Source organism: Pinus tabuliformis, chromosome 3_2, assembly GCF_031772625.1.
Source record: "Pinus tabuliformis cultivar Carrire ecotype Pingquan chromosome 3_2, CPIR1, whole genome shotgun sequence".
NCBI classification, from domain to species: Eukaryota; Viridiplantae; Streptophyta; class Pinopsida; order Pinales; family Pinaceae; genus Pinus; species Pinus tabuliformis.
The window spans coordinates 910,862,080-910,885,908 of record NC_142302.1 but is presented as its reverse complement, the minus strand read 5'-3'; the positions used below and the strand labels follow the sequence as shown (position 1 = coordinate 910,885,908).

Here is a 23,829-nt window from a genome sequence, read left to right as displayed (position 1 = left end):
TGCAGCAACCTGAATGTCAAAGTCGACCAACTCGTACACCCAACCATCAACCACCCTCAAAATTGCAACTTGACGCCGCTCCAAGTCTACCATTCATACCTAGTAACCTGCAGTCCATTGCCCATCACTAAAAACATGTATTTGCCAATTTCGGTCCAGAAATCCTGTAAATACTTGCTTTCCTTTGTAATTAATTGAAAAAACCCAAATTTCATCATAATTCAGTTGCTGCATTTAGAATTCAAGTTTCCCAAGACCCTCTGTTTCACCAATTTCACATAAAAACCCTAGTTTCCTATCTGAATCCACAAGAACTAGAATGGAAACCCCCGTGGCCCTCAATGTAGCACCTATCACTACCCCTCACCGTGATTTGGATTATCTACCCTTAGTAGATAAAGATTTTCAAATAAAAGACCTGGATACTGATAAAGACCACCTGAAAGTATTTTGCTAATGCTGAGACAATCACATGAATGGATATGATGCCATTGGACTTTGGGAATCAAATCTCCCAATGTACTTTCTCCCTCTGTGCGCATTTTCCTTGACATTATCCATCAGTGTCACGCCAATTATGATCCCAACCTCAGAGCAGTAATGTCCCCAAATCAAACTGTTCTCTTCACAATTACTACATACTCAATCAATGAGATGCTTCAGTTTCATCCCAGTCAAGACCTCACCCCCATTTCCCTTGGAGATTTTCTTGAGAAATCATCTAAATTGTCCTAGTATGAACTTGGTCGCCTTTGCCAGACTTTTGTGGATAAGCAGCATCAACCCAAAAACCCCCCTCCTTATTTGGCAATTTTCTTCACAGAGACAGGCAAAACTATAGTTGATATGATAGTTGTAGTCATGGGATTCAATACTAGTGAGTATGTGGATGGATTGACCCTAGTTTTAATGTCCATTTTTACCCCTGGTCAACCCCCTCCTATCAAGTACAACTATGTTGCATTCATTGCTGAGAAAATCTATGACCAGTTCATGAGGCTGGAAAATGAAAAAGTATTCCACATTCATATATCACCTTATCCTTTACTATCAGTCTAACGAGTTCCCATTTTCTGTAAATAAACTTGATACAAAGGGTAATCCTAGATCAGTCATTTTTTGGACTTCTATCTTCTACCATTCATTTGCTTGTCCCTATTCATACAATGAATTCATTAACTAGTTTGTCCACCCAGTGACCACCATGCTGACAGGAAATCCTCCTCCTAGGATTAGTGATGAAATCAAAAAATCCTTCAGCTATCCAAGAAGTGCAAAATAGGTGACTTGTACTTATACCATAATCACACAGAGATCAGAATATATGGCTATGAACTTCCCCCATTCAAACTACCAAAATATGTTCCAATGAGGTTGTTTTCATTGGAATATTATAGGCAAATGATAAACTCAGAACAGATTCACTTTACCAGTGCCAAGAAGAAAGCACGGTTGAGAATTAAAGACCACTTAGGCCCATTTGTCTGCAACAATAGAGAAGCAGGCAAAGAAGTAGAAGAAATCCTAGAACACTTGAAATTAAATAAAAGTTTTGGTTGGAGATATGACCCACACAGTTTCATTTGTGATAGGAGAATGAAAAATAAGTTATCACCATATTTTCATCACAGAATCCCTGAAATAGAGCAATATGAAAATATGGATGAATGGAGGGAAGGAACTCTAGTTGAGATGGATAGTGATCAGGTCAATGTAGAAAATGTGATGAAAGATCTAGAAAAGAGACTTGACCTGGACTCTTGTGAACAGGTACCAGTTGGAACTTCTCAGAAGCCAACACCAGGAACTAGTGCCTCTACAACAGATACTTCTCAAAGGCACTCACAGGAAACTAGTGCACCCCTTGCAGAACCATCACAGGGAAAAGAACAAGGAACCAATACTCCAGCATCAGGGCAATCAAACATGTCAAAGTAGCCTGAAATCTCTGAAGAACAGGCTCAACCATAGACCCATCCAACTCAAGTTAATATGGGAGATCCCCCAGTTTTTCAGACTCCTCTGAATGAGGAAAAGATCTTAAAAAGAGATAGGGAAGTAGCTACCTCTGCCAGTGGTCCTTCAAACTAGCCTGGTGCTAAGAAGCATAGGCTAAATTCACACTCAGAAGAAGAATTTTTTGAAGAAACAATAAGGAGTTTGAGGAAAGAAGGTGGAGACAGTCTGCATACATTCCCAGTAAGCAGGACACCTTCTAGCTCACAAAGACAGGAGCTTGAAAGATAGCAAAGTACTGAAGTTTCATCTTTCAGGTCTTCATCCGACAAGACCTTAGACATCAAAGAAAAATTCAAGGAGATAAAGGCCAAAAATGAACAGCTAAAGGCCCAAGCTTACACTCAATACTTGAAGATGTCTCCTACCAATCAAACCAGGTTGATATCAGCTTATGACATCAAAGAAGGAAAAATGCAGATGAGATTTTTAAAGCCTAAAGTACAGCAGCCCAAATCACTTGTAGACTACCTCAAAATTGATTTTGAGGTCTTGGCCAAAGATATTCACCCCATAGATCAAATAGAATTGCATAAGCAAACATGGGAAATGGTTTATTCTACATTAACAAGCAAGGCCATGATGGCACATAGATTGGAGAATTCACTGAACAACACCACTACTCAATTGCAATTAGAAAGAGCCTCCTCACAGGCAAAAGACAGCAGAATCAAATCATTGGAGGATTTGATTATTGGATTGGGTCATAACCCAAAATATGTCAAAGCTATAGAGGCCCTAATAAAGAAGAAAAATGAAGATATAGTTTCTTTGAGAAAGCAGTTGAAATTGCCACCACTTATGCAACCATAGACTGCTGAAGTAATTGAAAAAAAAAATGAAGAAGAGCTTATGGACTTGGTCCTCAAGCTGAATGAGCAATTAAAGGAGACAGAGAAGAAATTAGAGAAAACACTACAAAGCAGGCAGAGTGAATCGACCTCTCAACCTCAAAATGTAGTACTAGTGGTTTCTACAATAGTCCCTTCTACACTGGCAACTTCTCTAGCACCAAATGTCCCTTTGGCCATAGTTGAAACTATTATAGGAATAGGTATAGGTACATGTACGGCATAGGTAGGAACTTCCAGTCAAAGCACATAAGAGTTGATCAAGTTATGGAGGAAATGAAACTCCAAGTTTCTGAATTGCAAAAGGTAAAGGAGAAATTCATTACCTTGGAACAAAAGTATGATGTGTCAAAAATCAATTTTGCTGAAGAAGTGAGGAAAAACAAAGGCTTGGCTCAACAAGTAAAAACACTGGAAAAGGATCTCACATTTGAAAAGCCTTTAACAGATATCAGAAAAATATTATGGACCAACATCACTCAATCAATCAATGATGTTTGGTCATCAATTCAAATCATTTTTGAATAGATTGACTTAGTCAAAGTTTCTCTTCAAGAGATTCAAAAAACCAAGGAAGAGCTAGGAGGAAAACCTGAAGAAGCTATCAGGTTAATAAACTTTCTAAACAACAGAAACAGGCATCAATTGGAACAGCTGAATATTGAGGATAGAACTGGAACCATCCTAGAAATCAAGAAAGTCTTAACCAAAAGGACTCTAATGCAGAACCTAGAAAGAAAATGTCAAAATATGCAAGAAGACATAGATGAATTTATGGAAAAATTTGGCATTTTACAGAGTAAAGGACTTCCAAGTCCTTTAGTCATCAATGATAAGTTAATGAGGCAGGATGATTATATCGACAAATTGGATCAGTATGCAAACAACCAAGCCAGTTCATCTGCACCCAAAGCATTACCTACAGGCAGAGTTCTCTATGATAGTCTGGAGAACCTTTTTTATGTTAAGCATGAATTGAAACACTTGTTTCCTGTACAGCCAAATTTTGTAAAATACACAGAGGCTGATGAAATCTTCAGAAAGCTAACAAGGACCAGGATACCAAGGGATGATTGGTGGATAGATATGACAGACATTTTATGATTTACCTTGGTAAAAAGTAAATTGAAGTATTTACCATAGTCAATTTTGGTAAAAGAAAATGAATGATGGTAAAACAGGTAAAGAGTATCAGTCACAGGTAAAAGAGTATCAATGAAAAGCTAAAAGCAATCAACTAGCATAGAATTACGAGCAAGACAACAAGATGCTCAATCATAAGACCTACCTCTAGCTCCTCCAACAGAAACAGGGGCAACAACCCAGCAGTTCACTTTCAGTTTCTATTTTCAAGACCATCTGTATCTATATTCATGTAAAATATATTTAGTTTTCCTATAATATATCTCTCTCAGTTAGGAGATATTTTGTTGTAAATTTTGTATAAGTACTTCCTCATTCGAAGTACTGTGTGTGGATTCTTAGACATTTCTGTCGACTCTTTATTTTGGAATAGAAGTGATGTTGAACAACTATTGTATGGTTGGCTGGACAAAATAATAAAGCAAAGGACTTTTACAGGATTCATGTGTCAAACGAGAAACAAATAAGTATTCTATATCTTATGTTTTTGCTATTTTCTAGTTTAAATATTTCACATGTGTTTCATATCTGAAAGATAAATGAAAAGGTATATTTCAGAATGTATTGTACTGCATTATGTCTTTAAAATTGTTTATATTCTCAATGTTTTCTTCTAAGCTATCATAGGTAGGGAATTCTTAATTTCTCCCTGCTTCTTAGTTTATCATTGTGGCCATTTGACAAGAAATTTTTAATTGCTTTTTGTTAATGATCACCCACTTTCCCTCATCTTGAAATTTGTTGAAGGATTCTTAATTGCACTTCCTCTCTTTCAAGACCATTTCATCCTTTCAAGTTACCATTTGTCTCTTGTTTAGCTATCTTGCCCTGTGAAGCCCTCCTTTGTTGAATCAACCTGATCCAGTTAAGCCATCTTCAGTTGACTCCATAGCCCAATGGCCTGAAATACCTTGCTCTACCCATTTGCTCTTAAATTCCACCACCAAACAAAATCAAAAACCCCCAAGCTTTCATAACTAGCCTAATATCCCATAAACAAAGCTAAATCATAAAGAGAGAGCCCTCTCTGAGTATAGATTGGCTAGATTATGTACTTAAAAGTTGGTTTGTGGTTACCTCGGACCCCTTTCCATCTTTTGACAACTTCAAGGAAAATTTGAGTGATAACACAATGGTGGAAGAATATGAATCCATCATAAGGAACAGTGTTTGGGAAGAGGTCCCAAGACCAGCAAAAAACTATTTGAAATGGATCTTCAAGGTTAAGCATGCGGCAGCTGGAAGCATAGAGAAGCATAAGGTCAAATTTGTGGCCAAAGTATTCTCTCAAGTTGATGGAATTGACTATGAGGAAACCTTTGCTCCCGTAGTAAGGTATGCATCCATTAGATCAAATCTTTCACTGGTTGCACAGATGGGGTAGAAGATCGACCAAATGGATGTAAAAGCAACATTTCTCAATGGTGTTACTGAGGAGGAAGTGTACATAGAAAAACCAGAAGTTTTTGAGACATTTGATCAGGAGTCTCATGTGTGCAGACTCAAGCGAGCATTGTACAATGTCAAACAGGAAACTCGAGCTTGGTACACTTAGATTGATAGTTATCTTACTGGATTGGGATTCACCAAAAGTGAAGCAGATGTGAACCTCTAACATATTTTTGTAGAAGGTAAATTCCTTATCAATGTTTTATATGTTGATGATTTGATATTGATAGGTGATGAGAAGTTGATCAACTCTTGCAAGGAGGACGTTGCAAAGGAATTTGAGATGAAATTCATGGGTCTCATGCGCTACTTCCATGGGTTGGAGGTATGAAAAGGTGATGGGGAATTATTTGTGTCTCAAGACAATTATGCCACCAAGATAATGCAGAGATTTCGCATGGAGAGTTGCAAGCCCATGGATACACCTCTAGTAACCAACTAGAGGAAGGAGAATGCCACTTTAGGTGAAGAAGTTAATGCTACCATTTACCAACAATGGGTTCACTGTTGCATCTTGTGAACACACGACCAAATATGTGCTATGCAGAAAACCGACTTAGCCAAGTTATGGTTTGAACGACCAAATTGTATTGGAAGGAAACTAAGCATCTTTTATGGTACCTCAAAGGCACTATCTAGTATGGATTATGGTACAAACGGAAAAAGGGGGTGAAGTTGTGTGGCTTCATAGATGCAGATTGGGTAGGAGTCCATTCAACTGAAAGAGTACATTGAGTGGAATTTTCAGTGTTGGGTTTGCAACAATTTCCTAGTATGGTAGGAAGCAGAGGTCTGTGTCACTCAACTCAGTAGAAGTCGAATACATGGCTTCAAGTCAAGCAACATGTGAGGTGATCTGGATGAGAAAGATATTTGTGGGATTGTATAGTCAGGATATGGATCCAACTGTGATCTATTGTGATAGTTAGAGTTGCATTAAGCTCTCCGAGAATCTGGTATTTCACGAATGATCCAAGCATATAGATATCCAGTATCATCATTTACGAGATTGTGTCCAAAGGAGGATAATGTTTCTACATACATTCTGACAGAGGAACAAGATGTTGACATCTTGACAAAGGCTTTGTCAAGAGGGAAGTTCGAATTTCACAGGTACAAGATAGGGGTGGTTGATAATCTCTTTCTTGCTAAGAGGGAGTGTTGAGAAGCGTAGCAAGAATGGCTAAATTTGACTTAGACTTGATCAAATTGAGAAAATTTGAAATTTCCACATCAATAGACAACTTGGAGGCGGTTTACGGAGGTCACATGGCTCTTGTCACTTAGTTAGCTCAGTGAATTCTAGTTAGTGGGCTTGGAGTTTAGTTTGCATGTGTTGATTGCTAATTTGCAGAAATCAAGTTCAGTTATTTCTAGTTGTACTGAGTTAAACTAGTTCTAATAGTTAATAGAACTAGTTGGGGATAAGTTGTACAGTGGGACAACAATCTAACTTAGAGATTATCTAGTTAATTGATCAATCAACCAAAAATATCTCATGCATGCAAGGAATTCAAATTGCTTCATTTTGGTGGAGATTCTAAGGAAGTGTAACATCTGTTGTAGGCCAATTTTGAGTGTACAGGTGTTTCATGCAATTAGTGATCAATCCTTGGGAATTTCACAATAATTTTGGTGGAAATTCCTAAATAATAGGGGCCAGTTTCCTTAGGATTTGTGTAAGGAAATAGGAGCTCAGGTGGGGGCAGAAATTGACTAAGTTTGGGTCAGAGCTTCTCATTGAGCAGAGAGGGCAGATATTCTTTTAAAGTTTGAGCTTAGAGTTGGAACTAGAAATTGTAATAGATTCTCTATTCATCTAATTAATGTAAGCAGGCTTAAGGGGTTTTCATGAATTGGTTTCCCCTAGATACATCTGTGTACTTGTGTATGTGATTGATGCATGTTTGTGAATGTTTTTCTAAATTGTGAATTAATTTCCGTAGAGCAATCGAGTAGAATTGTGTCTCTTGTTTTAGATTAAATTTCTTGAGCAGTTGCAATTCTATCACAAAAATTCTTCACAACTCTTCCCCACTTAGTAGGTTCATCAATCCACAAGCTTCTAGTGGGTTCTTCAACCTTACATTCAAGTCACTGTTCTCTATAATGTTTTGGCCCACCAGGCCTCAATGAGGGTTCTTCAACTGGTTTCTATTTCTTGAGATCTTGAATTCTACAAAATATGATCACTGCTCCCTCACTATTTTCTCATTATGTCCTTTATACTATTGCCTGAGCATATGCGCGAGAGAGTAGCATAGTGTGTTCCCTTCTTCCATTGTTTATGTGCCTCCTCCCTCCTGAGTATGAGAGTGTTCTCCTTAGCATATGCATACTCGTCTTCTCTACCCACACAACCTTGTTTCATGCCTTCTCCAACAAACCAATCGTATGTCTTTTTCCTAGGCCCACATACGCCAACTGCCTTGGAAAACACAACCCATGTTATCTTCAATTTTTTTGTCCTTTTTTGCTTGTTGTTGGGGCTTAAAGGACACCTAAGCATGTCCTCTTCTTTTTAGTTAAATTTATTGCACAATCAACCCATTTAAAACTACTCAACCAACAAGGACTGTGATTTAAAATAACCCATTCCTTAAGCAACCTTCCTCCTCAAGCACTTGAATCTGTGTCCATTTTCTCAACCTTTGATTTATTACAAATTATTTACAAAAGGGGAAATATTAACCAGGGATGTAGAGTGTTGAAGTCTGGACAAAGCTATGTGAAGATGGATTTTGTTATATGAGATACAAATGTGCAGAGAAAGCTATGTGAAGGTGGCTTTCATTATGTGGGATACAGAGTTGTGGACGCGAAAATAATAGTAGATTGCAGAAATGTAGACATTCAAATTGTGGATGCGGATCAAGCTTTCATTGTGGAGTGCGGAAGTCCAGACCAAGTTATGCAAAGATGCCTTTTATTATGCAAGATACAAAGGTGTAGAGGAAAGTTATGCAAAGATGGATTCCATTGTGTGGGATTGAGGTATGGATGCAAAAATAACAGTAGGTTGCAAAAATGCAACCATTCTCGAATAACGAAAAAATTGTAGATTGCAGAAATTGCATATTCAGAATGTGAGGATGCGGATAAAGCTTCAATTGTGTGCATTGCAGAATTTTTGTGGAGTGCGAAAATGTAGATGAAACCATGGGAAAATGGCTTTCATTATGCGACATAGATAGGGGTAGAGAAAAGTTATGCAAAAAAATGGTAGATTGCATAAATAACAATAGATTAAAGTGTTGACATGGAAATAGCAGTGGATTACATAAATGCAAACATTCTTGAACAATAACAAAATGTGAGCCCTGCACAAAGAGGCATAGCCATAATCAATTAATTACCACGGAGATGGTTTTCATTGTGTGGAGTGCAGAGTGCGGATGTGGCTTTAATTGACCCAACACTATCTTAATCAATTAATTAGGCACATAGAATAATTTGTTCGGTTTCTTCGGCCTGGCATCTCATCTGTTCATATTTCTTTACCATTTTCTTCTGGCAATCGTAAAAGATGTGGATGACATCAGGAAGTGCTAATTAGGATCTTTAAGGGGATGAAGTGTTCTATGGAAAAGGTGGATTTCCCTATTATTGGTAACTAGTAAGACTAAATTCCCATTGACTCTTGGTAAGGGATGAGGGGGTGTCTGTTTTTCTACACCTCTACATATTCGCACTTCCAATTTTAGCATCATTTTCTATGTTTTGGTTCAAGAATTTAAGAATTGATGAAGTGCTTTTTCTTTTTATTAGATAGTTAGTGATATGATTTCATCTTTGTGGTTACATGATGTCGTGGTTAAGTGTGGAAGTGCAGAGGTGGCTTTCATTGTGCAGAATGCAGAAGCACAGAGTGTGGAGCTGACTTTGATTGTGCGGAATGCGGATGTGCAGAGAAAGCATGTATCGAGACAAGAATAACGAACGATTGTGGAAACATAGCATTCTCAAATAACAACAAAACATGAACCCCACGTTGCCTTAATCAATTAATTAGCAGTTGAGGCAGGGACTATGCCATGTTGCAACTATTAGTCTTGTTTATTGTTTTATTGTGAATGGTTTTTTAGTTTCTTATTTAATGTAATCTAAATGTCTTAATTAAGAGACCATATGCTACTGAGAAACAGAGTGTTCACCAAACTAATCAAACTAAAATGCTTTGACATAAATATATTTCAAATAACAAAAAATATTTTTACTTAAAATACTTTTTTTTTAATTAATTTATTTTTTTAAAATTTAATTTATTAATCTCAATAGATATTAATTATATTATATTATATATAAATACAATTAATTATTAATAATTAGATTAATATATTTTATATTAAAATAAATTCAATAAATAACTTGAAAAGTAAAAAGATTTTAATATTATAATTTTTATAAATGATATATATTTAGTGAATAATATTATTATTTTGATTCTTAATATCTATATATTATATTAGTTATCAATACAGTTAATTAGATTCTGTTTTTTCCATTAAAATATATTTAAAAATAAAACTTAAAAACTAAAAAGATTCCCATGTCATAACGTTATTACATTTACAGTGTTATTATATTTATTAATAATATAGATGATATATATTTAGTTAATAATAATAATAATATTTGGAGTTTTAATATTTATTTTCATGGTATATTTATAAGTGAGATTTATAATTTTTTTTTTTATTTAGTTTTTATATTATTCAATAGTATATATAACTGTTTTAAATTCATTTTTTTATTATATTTTTAAATTTCAATATATTTATATTAATAGTAAACTATTTAGGTTTTTATTAATGAAATAAAGATATTATTTGATATGTAAAATTATGTTCATTAAAATTATAATTGATATATCAAATTTTAAAAATAACAATGGTTTATATATTAGGTAAAATATAAAGTGTATATTAATTAAACTATTTGAAATTATATAAATTTTAGTCTACAAATTTGTATATAAATATTAATTAAAAATTATTTTTTTATTTGTTAAATTATATGAGCATTGGGATGATTTTTAATTTATGATTTGAGTAGTCCCAATCAAGAAACATCTAATAAATTGTTCAGAATTTTTTTTGGCAAAATCACATAACCAATCTTTTGTCGACGCGTTTCGAACCAACCAGTGTGGTTCATCGTCAGGATAAGTTGAAGAACTAATCCAACAAAGCTTGATTAATATCACTATATAATAAAAGCACTCTATAATATCACTCTAGAAACACTCTATAATAGAAGCTGACCAAGGTCACGAATAAAAGCTAACCAAAGTCACACCAGCCTCTCAAGTGAAACAAGCAACCACAGATAAATTTGGGAATTTGGAATAAATCTCATGGTACATCAGTGATCACCAATTTTATAAACTTTACAAATACAAAGAATAATTTTTAGGTTTTCAAAACTCAAAAGCATGGCTGGCCTGCAAAAGAGAATTAATATGACATTTCTGTATGGTACTAATCTCCAGACTTTGTATTTTGTTATGGTATATTGACTTCTTAGAAATTCAACAGAATGGTGTGGAGCCAGAATTCTTTATTTATATTATCTATCAGAACGATTTTCAATGGATTCACATACTGTTCACATTCGAACTGGATATCCGCATTGTGCGCCCACAGACATATCGTAAAGGGGGAGAGAATGGAGCCTAGATTTTCGCATTATTTGGCTGTGTGATGAGACCATATTCTTTTTCTGAAAAGGTGTTTTCCCATTTTAATGCCCGCCATGTGATATCCTCTCTGCTATCTTTCTCTTTTCAGTTCTTCACGGGATCTACATGCAATTTGTAATGAATTGATTCTGAGTTTTATTTTCCAGATTCATCACATTGAGATTTTTTTGCTAAGTTTTAAACCTGTAATTCATTTTCGGAAAAAATAAAATAAAATCTCCTAATGAATTATTTGAAATGATCCTTTGAACAGATTTTCCAAGTCCGCAGATAACTCGGGATTGCTGGGAGCAAATTAGTACACCAAATGAATAACTTCTTGAAACCAGATTGAATCTTGATATTAATTAACGCCACACCATCAATCCTTCCTCTGGTTGTGAAGATATCTGAGCGGGCTTCGCCTAGATGGGTGGTTTGTCTGCCCCACCACCCACTAGCCATCATCTGCCCAATACCAACCCATCCACTGCTAAATTTCTATGATTAGCTCTTTCAAATCAGCTACAATTCTTCTGGTTGACAATCCCATCTCTTTCCATCAACCACTTTTGACACGACTGGTCTTGCATCTGCCACTTCTTCATTGCTTTAAACTTTTTGGCTCATAGTTTATGAAGAGTAAAGTAACAGCACCCACCACCTTTGACCCAACATATACGTGTTAAAAAGTAGGATAATAGGTTTAACCCAACCTCTATACGATGTTGGGTTTGTCTGTATCTGCATGCTATATCAGCTTTTTGAAAAAAAAATTGCAGAACTAGATAGAATAGTATACTCCATAATTGCCATGATAAGCAATGTCAATGAGATGAGATTTAGTTCCATCATTGCCCAATTACAGCAACTTCCATCTCAATAAAGCAATTATTGTGGATCTTTGGGTGAAAATTGTATGAATGGTGCTTGACATTGGAATCAAAAGCTGATGGCTGCTCAGTGTCCTATGAGATGGGAGACCACTGCACAACACTGGTGGTTTGCAACACCTTTGGATTGGGCAACAGCCAATGGATACTTTGATGTTGTGAGAGAATTGCTTAGTTTAGATGGAAATCTTCTTATCATGCTCACATCACTAAGAAGAATCAGAAGGCTTGAAGCTGCGTGGGAGGATAAGGCCACCTCCATTGATGCAGCGAAAGGCCGAGGCCTTGTGGCCAGGGAACTTATGGGTGAGTGTGAAACAAGTGATGGGAACAGCCTCATTGATGCAGGGTATGGTGGGTGGTTGCTCTACACTGCTGCTGCTGCAGGGGATGTTGAGTTGGCAAGGTGTCTGTTGAAGAGGAAGCCATTGTTGGTGTTGGGAGAAGGAGAGTATGGAGTTTCTGACATGTTGTATGCGGCTGCCAGAAGTAAAAATGCTGAAATATTCAGGGAAATCCTTGGGCTTGCCCATGATATCAAGTGTCTTGGATGCGATCAGGAGGACGATGCAGCAGTATATGAGTCTTCCCCTTCATTTGAAATGATGAGCAGGGCTGTTCATGCTGCTGCTAGGGGAGGGAGTGTGGAGATTTTGAGAGAGCTTTTCAAAAATTGTCACGATGTTGCCTGGTACAGGGATAGTCAAGGCTCAACTGCATTGCATTCTGCTGCAAGCAAAGGTCAACTTGAGGTGAGGTCTCAAGATATTAAGTTTAACATTTCGTCTAGCCTGAGACAGTATTTTATTATATCAATGAAATGGATTGCTCAATCTGTGAACTTGCCTACGAGCAGTCCAACCTGTGCCTTATATGAAAGGTCAGGACTATTGTCAAGAGTAGCCACAGTTTGGAAACTATAGGAAATTTTAAGGGAGTTTTGGGCATAAAGCATGAAATATTAATATGACTGAAGGACAGTCTTATCTTCTATGACCTACCACATCTTTTTGCCATTGCCATTTTGCTGCATATTTTCTTGATTCCACGTGGTTGATTTTGACTTGGTCTGCTTCAGCTGTGTGTCTCAACAGGTTTCAAACTGTAGAGATACTACACTATCAAGGAGAGATGGGAATGCTATACGCCTGACACACCATAGGGAATGAATAGTATAAAAGATGATCACCTCATTAGGTTTTACGGGTTCGTAGGGTTAATTTAGTCGCTGTACCAGGTTAGATCCATTTTAAACATGGATTTATCAAGTGTCAAGATGGATGAAATCCTTAGAGGTGTAACCTTTTTAAATTTAATGAAAAGTTTTGTGACCGATCCTTCTCAACAGTGGAACACTTGACAAATTCAGCACTTAGATGGATATAGGCTAATGTGTGTATGCATACAGACATGTATGTTGCTTTTAATTTATTGATCAGGAATTTTAAATTCTGTTATAATTTTTTTAATATTATATTTGGCCAAAACTCAACTCCAGTCAGTATTAGACATGAAAGTTGAGCATCTCCTTCACCTGGACTGGACTCCTTATGGCTTTGTAATAATATTTTATAAGTGGTTCATATTAGTAGGCCTTGGTCTGGATTAAGGTTTGTCAATTTATTTTCATAACCACAGAGTTTTCTTGTAATATAGAGCATTATTGGACAATTATATCTTTTATATTCATTGTGTTTTAGCTCGGAGGCATTGTACCTTATATTTAGGCGACTTAGTGCAGGCAGCCACATAAAGTGCCCACATTTAGGGCAGGCAGTGTGAAACCCATCACTTGGAAGCAGTGTGCTTCTTTTGTGAATCTTGTGCATAATTCATGATATTTTAACTATTTTCTGAACAATCCACAAATTTCTTTTGATTAGGCTATATTCGGTTGTACTCACTGTACTTGTGCAGTTTGGCACATTATAGGGAATCATTTTCAATAATCTTCTCCAAAACTATAAAAAAATTTGTTAGAGAATATTCAATGCTGTCCTCAGTAGAGGGAAAATACTCAAATCTATTGAGCTAATATGCATAGTTGGCTTACAGAAATTAAATATATAAGTAAGAATATAGGCCATCAAACATATGTCGAATAGTGGCCATTGCATATGACAAACACGCTATTCAAACACTATGTATAGCTTTCAATAAATTTGTGAGTCTGATGCATGAAAGGGTAGAGCTATTGAATCTGAAAGTTCACACATTCCTTCAGTCCAGGCATTTGCCATGTATTTCGCTCACTTAATTTACCCTTTGCAGACCTCTTTTAAAGGCTGAATCTGCCTTCTTCACCGTAGCCAAAGTGGATACACATAGGGCGTTGTTTAATTCTGTGTTGGATGTGATCTAGAGTCTCCACTTTAGAGTCACAATGTCAGTCAGGCTATTCCTACTATACTTCATTATTTTTTTCTCAAATGTCCCAAGTGTTATGAGAATCAGATAAAGCCCTTCCATCTATTCCTACTACATTATTTTTTTTCTCAAATGTCCCAAGTGTTATGAGAATCAGATAAAGCCCTTCCACAGTTCCACTTGACTAAATAGAGTTTGTATGTGTGGTCTTCTATCAGATTCAGAGAGTACACTGTCAGACAGGCTATTCCTACTACATTATTTTTTTCTCAAATGTCCCGAGTGTTATCAGAATAAGATAAATCTCTTCCACTTGACTTCTCAAATGTCCCAACTCCCAAGTGTTATCAGAATCAGATAAAGCCCTTGAGGCCCTTCTACTTGAAGAACCAGAGCACCGATGTCAGTCAGGCTATTCATACTACATTATCGTTTTCTCAAATATTCATGGTGTTATGAGAATCAGATAAAGCACTTCCACTTGACTAAACAGAGTTTGTATGTGTGATCTTCTATCATATTCAGATAGAGTGGCGGTGTCAGTCAGGCTATTCCTACTATATTTCATCAATTTTTTCTCAAATGTCTCTGGAGTCACAGTGCCAGTCAGGCTATTCCTACTACCCTTCTACTTGAAGAACCAGAGCACCGATGTCAGTCAGGCTATTCATACTACATTATTGTTTTCTAAAATATTCATGGTGTTATGAGAATCAGATAAAGCACTTCCACTTGACTAAACAGAGTTTGTATGTGTGGTCTTCTATCATATTCAGATAGAGTGACAGTGTCAGTCAGGCTATTCCTACTATATTTCATCAATTTTTTCTCAAATGTCTCTAGAGTCACAGTGTCAGTCAGGCTATTCCTACTATATTTCATTAAGTTTTTCTCAAATGTCCCGAGTGTTATCAGAATCAGATAAAGCCCTTCCACTTGACTTCTCGAATCAGATAAAGCCCTTGATAGGCCCTTCTACTTGAAGAACCAGAGCACCAACTTAGTGTTGAAACTTGTCAAATTTCTTCTCTGCAATGTTATTACTAGAAGGATGGAGCACGCTATCACATCAATCCATGAACTTGAACACAAAAGCCAGCTTCTGGATTACCAAAGCTTTTTGTTTGGATAATGGCTTGTGAGCCACCTCTATCTCACAATTGCTATCCATGTGGGATTATTCAGAACCCAACACCAACACAATTAAAGCCCAAGTTCTGAAATGAAATTGTTGCTAGTTTTTATATCCAAATCATTTGCTACTTCGGACCTAGATTCATTTTATTCTTTCTTTTGTTTGGCTCACACGGTGTCTGTTTATTGTCGGTTGGAAGCATTCTGATTCTTCGACCTTTTTAGAGGCGAGATGAAGCATGACATTTTATATATTTTCCAACCAACAGTTGGTTTTCCATGCAGTATCTAGATGCAAAACGTTTCTAAGAACAATGTTGTCTTTCAATTCGCAACAAAATAATTCAAGTACTTTGTCTCGGAGAATGTAACTAATTTTGGTCTTCACAGTTTCTACCCATATGTATTTTATGTATAAAGCAAAAGAAGAGAAAAAAATTTATTAGTATTTTTCTAGACAAGCATGTTCTTCATGCCTCTAGGTTTTTGAATCAAAAGAGTCCAAGTCTTATTTGAACCTATTGTAAAGAAAAAGGAAAAAGAATTTTTAAATAGGTAATTTTGGGTCAGAAACCCCTCAAGGTGCCAAGTCAGCCTACCTGACAAGTCAGCCATTGCCCCAATGGACATGTCTATTCGCACCCCTCTAAACTATATAAATAGAAGGATGATGAAGCTCATTTGCAAAAAACACTTGATGGATTGTGATTTGAAATATTGCAGAAAGCACAGAGGGGACAAAGTCTGAAAGAAAGGATATCTCCTCGAGCTAGAGTTTGTGGAAGATCTGCCTTGGTACATCTCTTGTTGGTCTCTTGCTGATGAATCTGCTTGAAAGAAGGAAGGTTTTCCTTGGTATCTAGAGGTGGAAGTTTCTATGTCCATGGGTCTTTGATATGTTATTTGATCTGATTCTACAAGAAGGGAAGTTTCTGGGTTTTCCCCTTGGAGGGGTTTTGCCCTGGCTTGGAGCCTATATCTTGTGTTTTTTTGTTTCTATGATCTTCATGTTCATGTTATGGTAATTGTTTGATGAAAGAATCAGAATAAAAATTAATAAAGAAGCAAACTAAATTCACAAGCAATTACTATGGAAAAGAAAATCTAAATTAAACTACAAACCTCCCAATTTTCCAACACTTCGCCGATCAAAATGGTTGTATTTGAATTTGAGCGAAAGAGCGAAATGGAATACAGTAGGAAATGCTCTTAAATGAAATACTTTAAGATTTATGTGAAATTTTGAATGCCTTCTCTCTGAAATACAGTAGGATTTATGTGAAATTGTGAATGCCTTCTCTCTGAAATACAGTAGGAAAGAGTCAAGAAATGCTGCAAACATGTACATATTCCATGGACTGCCGAGATGAAGCATAAGAAATATTATGATTTTTCTTTTAAACCGGCAAAGGTCAACCCTGGTCTAGGAGATATATACTGTTTGCTTACAAATTTTCAGCCAATTTATGATACTATTTTGGTTTTATACTCCAGTTCATGACGCATGGTTTTGTAGTGCAGGTGGTGGAGGAGTTACTTCTAGCATCTCCACATATTATAGAATCCACGGATTATCAAGGAAACACAGCGCTACATGTGGCTGCTTACAGTGGTCACTTTGTCATTTTAAAGAAACTCTTATTATCTTTTCCACCACTTCTACTTGCTACAAATAATGATGGCAACACTCTCTTACACATGGTTGTAGCTGGATTTATAGCTTCTGGCTCTAGGTTACTCGATAAGCATTTAGATCTCATGAGACATTTAGTCTCAGACAAAACTATATATTTGCCAACTATTGTTAATTGCCAGAACAAGGAAGGAAGAACTGCAATGCATATGGCTGTCCTTGGAAAGGTGTTTCATGAAAAGCTTTTGGAACTACTCTTGTCAGTGCCCGGGTTAGATATCAATATTTGTGACAGAAATGAAATGTCTGCTGTTGATGTACTGGAACTGAACCTACTATCTGGTATAACATCAGAGCATTTGCTTAAGAAGTTGGCATCAGCAGGTGGAAAAGAGGTGCAGTCATGGGCTGCTTCTTTAAGAAATGCTAATGTTTCTTATGGAAAGATTCGCTATTCAGATAACAGTCCAGGCACATCATTCAGATCTGCAGATACAGATATCAATGTATACACCCATATTGAAGATGTGTCTGACCAAGCAAAAGTTGAGAGACTTCTTGAAGTATCATCAAGAAGGCTCGGTGCCCATGAGTTGTTTGATTGCACAGTAGAAAGCATTATGTAGGGAATCAAAAGAAGCATTCTGCAACTGACCCAGAAAGAGACAGCCTTGCAACTCTTTTTGGATGGTCTAATGGAAAAAGGACTACCCAAAAGCAAGAAGAACATAGAATTCAGAAAAACAAACAGGACACAGGAAACAAGTCTAAGGCACCCACGAAAGAAGAAACAAGTCTCGAAATAATGCACACTAAGGAACGGCTTCATGAACAGAGAACTTCTGAGATGCCATTGTCTCTGAGGCAAAGGTTCTCCAAAACTTCATTATCGGTCAATCATATTGATTCATTGAGAAGGAAATCCCCACGAAGTCCATCAACAAACCACGGGCTTTCAGATCATTGTGGGAATGATTTTGATGGTGCAGTTTCACCTGCAATTTCATCATCATGTTCACCATCTAGGTCATTTTCACAATCTCCACGAGCATCCTCACCATCAATAAGTGCAAGATTCACGTGCTTCTTTAAAAAAGATGGGTCCATGCCAATCTCATCCAAGACTTCCGTTAAAGATGGTTCAGAAGATGGTGACGATGTTCCAGCTGGTTCTGACCGAAGGCCACCACAAGGTGCTATAAATCAGTATTTCTGTTTTGGCATTGGAGATCTGCCTGTTGAAAATGATAGGTCAAGACAGAGAACAACGCCTGTGAATAGTGATTTGGGTCAAGTTGGGCAGTTACCAGATTGGCTAGAATGCCCACAAATGGCTTATTCCATGATTTAAGTGCCAATACCCAGGTTGACACAATTCATACATCAAGATCACAGTTTAAACTCTGTCCAATATTTCATGCCATAATGAACAAGATTGCTAAAACAAACTTAGTATTTACAAGATGAATGATTCCTCTATTAACATCCCACATGGAAAAAGGGTTTTGAAGGTTTTTAACAAACGTGAGATTTAAGCTACAACTACAGATTGATCACCAAAAATTTCAGTGTAACTCAATAGTAATAAGGACTTTGGCAACCTCATCAATTACTATAATGCCAATAAATCAAGTTTTGGGAAGTCCGTTTTCTTAATGGTGAAATATTTGGCATTTTCATAAATGATAGAACAGTCAATAACCAAATGCCTGGTCTACATGCCTAGGGAAAACTAATCAAAGCTAAATGGCATTGACGTTGACAAGAGAAGTTCTCCTATTTTATCATCCTCTCATAGTACAATCATTAGCACTTACTCCATGTTTCGTGATTTGGATGTCATGCTTGTTGCTAGCATTAACATTGACAAGAGAAGTTCTCCTATTTTATCTTCTTCTCTTTGTACAATTGTTAACCCTTCCTCCATGTTTGTTGACTTGGATGTCATGCTTGTTGGTTCTTTTGGACTTGTGAATGTGAGCTTCAGCTATGACGAGACTATTGTTTTCATTTTTGGAATTAGTTGTGTTTATAGATTAGAAAACGATATCCTGACTGAGTTCACATGAAAAACGTTTGAATGTCCATGCTTTTTCTTGAAATTTGACTGGTTGGAAAATGTTGATTTAACCTTTTTATCATTTCCAGTCCAAAGAAAATAGGGAAAAGAAGAAAAGGTGTGACGCTGTTTGCTGGTCTTGTTCACCCCCTTTAATTGCCTCAATAGTTGCACGCAGGTGGTTGGAATAAAATTCATTGATCAGTAGGGTTTTCGGATGATAGATCTGGCCATGATGCAGGACGAAATTCAATCCAGCTTGAACCTTGACTGCCAATCACACACACAGTGCACAGATCACTTATACAAGCAAGACAACACTAACCTGCAATCTCTCCGGAACTCAGTGACTCCATTAACACACAGTGCAGCTCTCCTTAACACTCCCAAACAAAAAAACCAATCCCAGTTATTTCATTCACTCTTCTTTTGGGGGTGCAAGTTTAATCAGAGTTGCAGTTTTCTTAACTACTTTTTTTCTCTATCCTGCCATTCTCTTTGCTTATCTGGAAAACGTTAGTTTCCACGAGCTCATTTTGATCTATGACTTTTTCTTCTTCACGCGCATCATTGCACATACTGCCTGTACCTACAGCGAAAATAAAACAAATGTGGAGGAAATTGACAAACTTTGACATGCACCTATTCCATGGGTGCTTTCTCCATCAACACACTAGTAATTGCACTGATGCACGAGTTGTGAATCGTTGCTTCTTACTGAAATCTTTCCACTGCAATTACTACTTGCAGAATTACTTTCATCATAATCTTTCTATATGTCCAATTGTTGGAATCGTTTAGCACTTGCTTTATTATTTTTGGCATGAACTCCTTCATGGCTCTAATTCTCATGGTTGCAAATTCAATCTCTCCTGCAATGTTCAATTTTATGCGATAACAGAAGTCCATGCTTGACCCTGCACATTCTGTTGTGCTCTTCTTCCTTGACATTTGCAATCATCAATGCCATTGTTAGGTTAATCCTTGAACTCAGTCAGGCATAGTGTAGGTGGTTGGTTCACTGCAACAGGTGGTATGGGTCATTATATTCCATGTAATGAATTCTATAAAGAGGAAAAAATAACATACTATATTGAACATATAATAGGGGTTAAAAAGTTTTTATATTTGTATATAATAGGGGTTAAAAAGTTTTTATATTTGTATGTGTAGAAAATAGAGTTAAAGTTAATAAAAAATATAAAGGGGTAAAAAAATGTTAATGAAAAAATGGATACCTACAATATCTAGTGAAAGTAGGTTTTTTTAAATTGGGAAGGTGTATTGGGTTTGTATTGATAGAAGGGTCAAATAATGTGATTTTTAGATATATTTTCCAATATGTAGTCAAATTAAGAGTATTGTTTAGTGTGCCAGGAATGCACATGATACTCCGTGGCTGGATTGGCCAAGGGTAATGAAAATATCTTTCTGTGGTTTTCCCAAATTTGGTTTTTCACATTAGATTGGATATTTGATCTATCTATGCATACTTGTGTTTATCTCTCTCTTGTAGGCGTAAAATTTAACTTGGTATGAGAACCCATTTAGGCTTGGACTCTATAGGGAGAGTAGTTTGTCGTATTGCATGGATGTTAGTATAGGCGTGGATGTGGATGCGCGTAATGACCCACCTCAAATTTAAGAAAGCATCAGGAAACTAGCATGTATACGAGGCGTGTTTATGATAGCTACGGATGCATGCATCACATGTACTGCACTAGTATACATAAAAATGTGTAAGTTTTGTGTAATGAAGTGATTATCGAAGTCAATTTCTAACTCACCAGAATATAATGAATATATCAAGTGGGATACTTGATATGTATACCAACATCATATATATATATATATATATATAATTAATGTATTATTTAGAAAAAATAATGTAAATACAATGATTTATGAATTAAATTTATTTAATTTATAATTTAATTAAAATAAATAAACTAATCTATTTAATTTATAAATAAAGTAATTTAATTAATTTATAAATTAAATACAATAAATAAGAGTTGAATTAACTTGAATAAAAGTGACCATCACTCACAGGACTTGTGGTCCCACGAATTTCAACTTAGACCATCACTAATAATAAAGGTGACCGCCTCTAAATGAAAGAGCATTATGGAGGTTGGGGTTCGCTCCACTTGCGACTGAAAAAAAAAAAAAAAAAAAAAAGGATGGTGGGGGGGAAGGTGATGACTCTGTGAGGTTATAAGGAAGGCGAAGAGGGCATAGAAAGGGGAGATTTTGGAGTCTTTCAAAGATAGTGAAGGAAAATTCAAGAAATTCACAGAAAAAGAGGAAGATTGAGCCTTAATTGTTATTGGAGCTTTGGGCACGGAGACCAGAAGACCTCTATTTTGAAGTCTTCTAGATCTAGGAAAAAGATAGGTTGATCCTAGATAGGTTGAGAGGAAAAGGGTTAGTTTGGTAACAGAAGCAGGGACTACTACAAACCAAAAACACCTTCAAACAAGATTTTCAGGTAAGTACTTGCAAATTAAACTGTCAAAATTCAGATTTGTTTGGTTAAAATGCAAATTAGGGCATCATAATTGGTTTATATTGTTGAATTTAAGTTCATTCCTAAATTTAAGGCACAACATTTTTACTTCTGGTTAGTTATCGAAGGTGAATATTATATTTTTGATTAATATCAAAATTGAGTATTTCATTGCAAACATAAATGGTTTGTATGATGTAAATAAAGGAGATGTATATCATTGGCTTTGGTATGTTGGTTTAAGAGTTATCAAAATGGTGTTGTTTTTGGGAATAATAGCAAGGTGGTGGCAATGGATCTATGAATTGTTGTGGCATTAGTGAAATAAGGACAAAGAAAACATATTTATGATAGAATTTTGTGGAAATCAGTGTGTAATTTGAGTAATTAACCTATTTATCATTCATCTACTCATGATTGATATATTCGATCACCTGCTCAATTTTTTGTCAAGTAGAGGAGAATGTACCAACATGCATTAGATTATGTTAATTTTAGGCAACAATGGTATGTTCTATGCTTTAGAGCAATTTTACTCAATTTCTTTATTAGCCCAATATAAATATTCAGATTAGTAATCACATCAATGTGATAGTAAAATGCAAATAGAACATAAACATAAACAGTAGAAGACAAGCCAAGACAAGAGGACACAAGATGTGGCACCAAGCAGGGACAAACCCCAATGTGGGGAAACCCTTGATCAAATCTTCTTTTAGTCTTCAGTAGTTCAACAGAGAGAGATAGTACAATTTACAAATCTGATAATTTATAACAACAACAAAAGAGCCCTAACCAGAAAAGTCAACACTGGTCAACAGGGAAGATTTGACCCTCAACAAATCAGTCAAATTCAGTCAACTTCAACCTCCAAATAGCAAGATAAAACAACCCTCAAAACAATCAAATTCATCCCATTCAGAGTTTGGTCAAACAACCCACCTGTGGTCAATCCTAGTTGTAGTCAACGCGGGTCAATAATCAATGTTTAGCCTTGATTTCTGTGCCCAGAAATGCGGCCTGCCTAAACAGAGATAGCCCTCACAAAAACACAGTTAAAGGAGGTCAACACAGGTTGGTCAAAGCTTGGTCAAACTGTCCAAAAATTTGGTCTCCTAAAATTTCGGCCTCCTAAAATTTCGCTCTCCTGAACTTTCGGTCTCCTTAAATTTCAGTCTCCTGAAATTTCGGACATGTGGAGAGAGAGAGGCCTAGAAATCTACACCCAATCAATGAGGAGAGAGAGAGAGAAGTGTGAAGATGAGTGTGTCCAAATGAGGCTAAGTCACTTTCTATTTATATGCAATGTTGAGGATGAATGGACGTGACTGTTGGGCTACTGAACCTACATAAATTTGTTGGCCGACCTTGACAATTTGACCATAATTAAAATAAAGTCATAACTTCATTTGTACATGTCAGAATCAAATGATATTTAGATCAATCCTACACCTCTCGAAGAGAGGAATCCAAGAAAAATAGCAGTTGTCATTAATAAGATGACCCATGTGGAGTTTGGCCCTAGTTGTCAATTTAACACTCCCTCTCAACTAGGGAGAACTCCATTTGTTAATCCATCTGCTAATCTGTACTATCTCTGCCATCAATGCACTTCTCTGCACTGCTCTGCTCTTCTAAACTAAGAAGAAGAAGAAGTGATCAAGAATGTATCATACCATTCTCTACTGACCCGAAGCTAGTCATAATCAAAGGAGAGTGTGTCATACCACTCTTGCTGACCTGAAGTCAGTTCCAATCAAAAGAGAGTGTTTCATACCACTCTTATTGATCCAAAGTTAGTTCCAATTGATCCCAGATCAATATCTGTCATCCTAGCATAGGGAGTATGTTGGGATGGGGTCCCCTGGGTCAGTTTTGGGGTTAAGATAACCCAAGTTTTGATATATTTTTGTAATTAATGTAAAGTCTCCACAATTTGTGGATGCGGAGCGTGTAGATGATTAGGAGTCAAAGGGTTTTTTTCCCCTTGTTTATGTGAAGTTCGAGTCGGCTTTGAGATCCACCCATGGTCCGCGGACCATGGGATTGTATGAAAAAGGCTATAAATGGGTGTGTCTTTGAGAGTTTAAGGCAT

General features: G+C 36.4%; 1 protein-coding gene across 1 annotated transcript; it reads left to right on the top strand.

The window, feature by feature from the left end:
* The first annotated feature begins 10,809 nt into the window (after positions 1 to 10,809).
* Positions 10,810 to 17,792, top strand: LOC149183588 (uncharacterized). The gene is made up of 3 exons (XM_089414998.1): positions 10,810 to 11,188; positions 11,414 to 12,784; positions 17,055 to 17,792. Exons 2-3 carry the CDS (start codon positions 12,092 to 12,094, stop codon positions 17,790 to 17,792), a joined length of 1,431 nt encoding a protein of 476 aa, XP_089271124.1. The 5' UTR covers positions 10,810 to 11,188; positions 11,414 to 12,091.
* The last annotated feature ends 6,037 nt before the right edge of the window (positions 17,793 to 23,829 follow it).

Bases quoted from the DNA above. Each gene is read 5' to 3' on its own strand.
- LOC149183588 (XM_089414998.1), top strand. From the start codon at position 12,092: ATGGCTGCTCAGTGTCCTATGAGATGGGAGACCACTGCACAACACTGG. The intron at 12,785-17,054 runs GTGAGGTCTCAA...TTTGTAGTGCAG, and splicing joins CAAGCAAAGGTCAACTTGAG to GTGGTGGAGGAGTTACTTCT.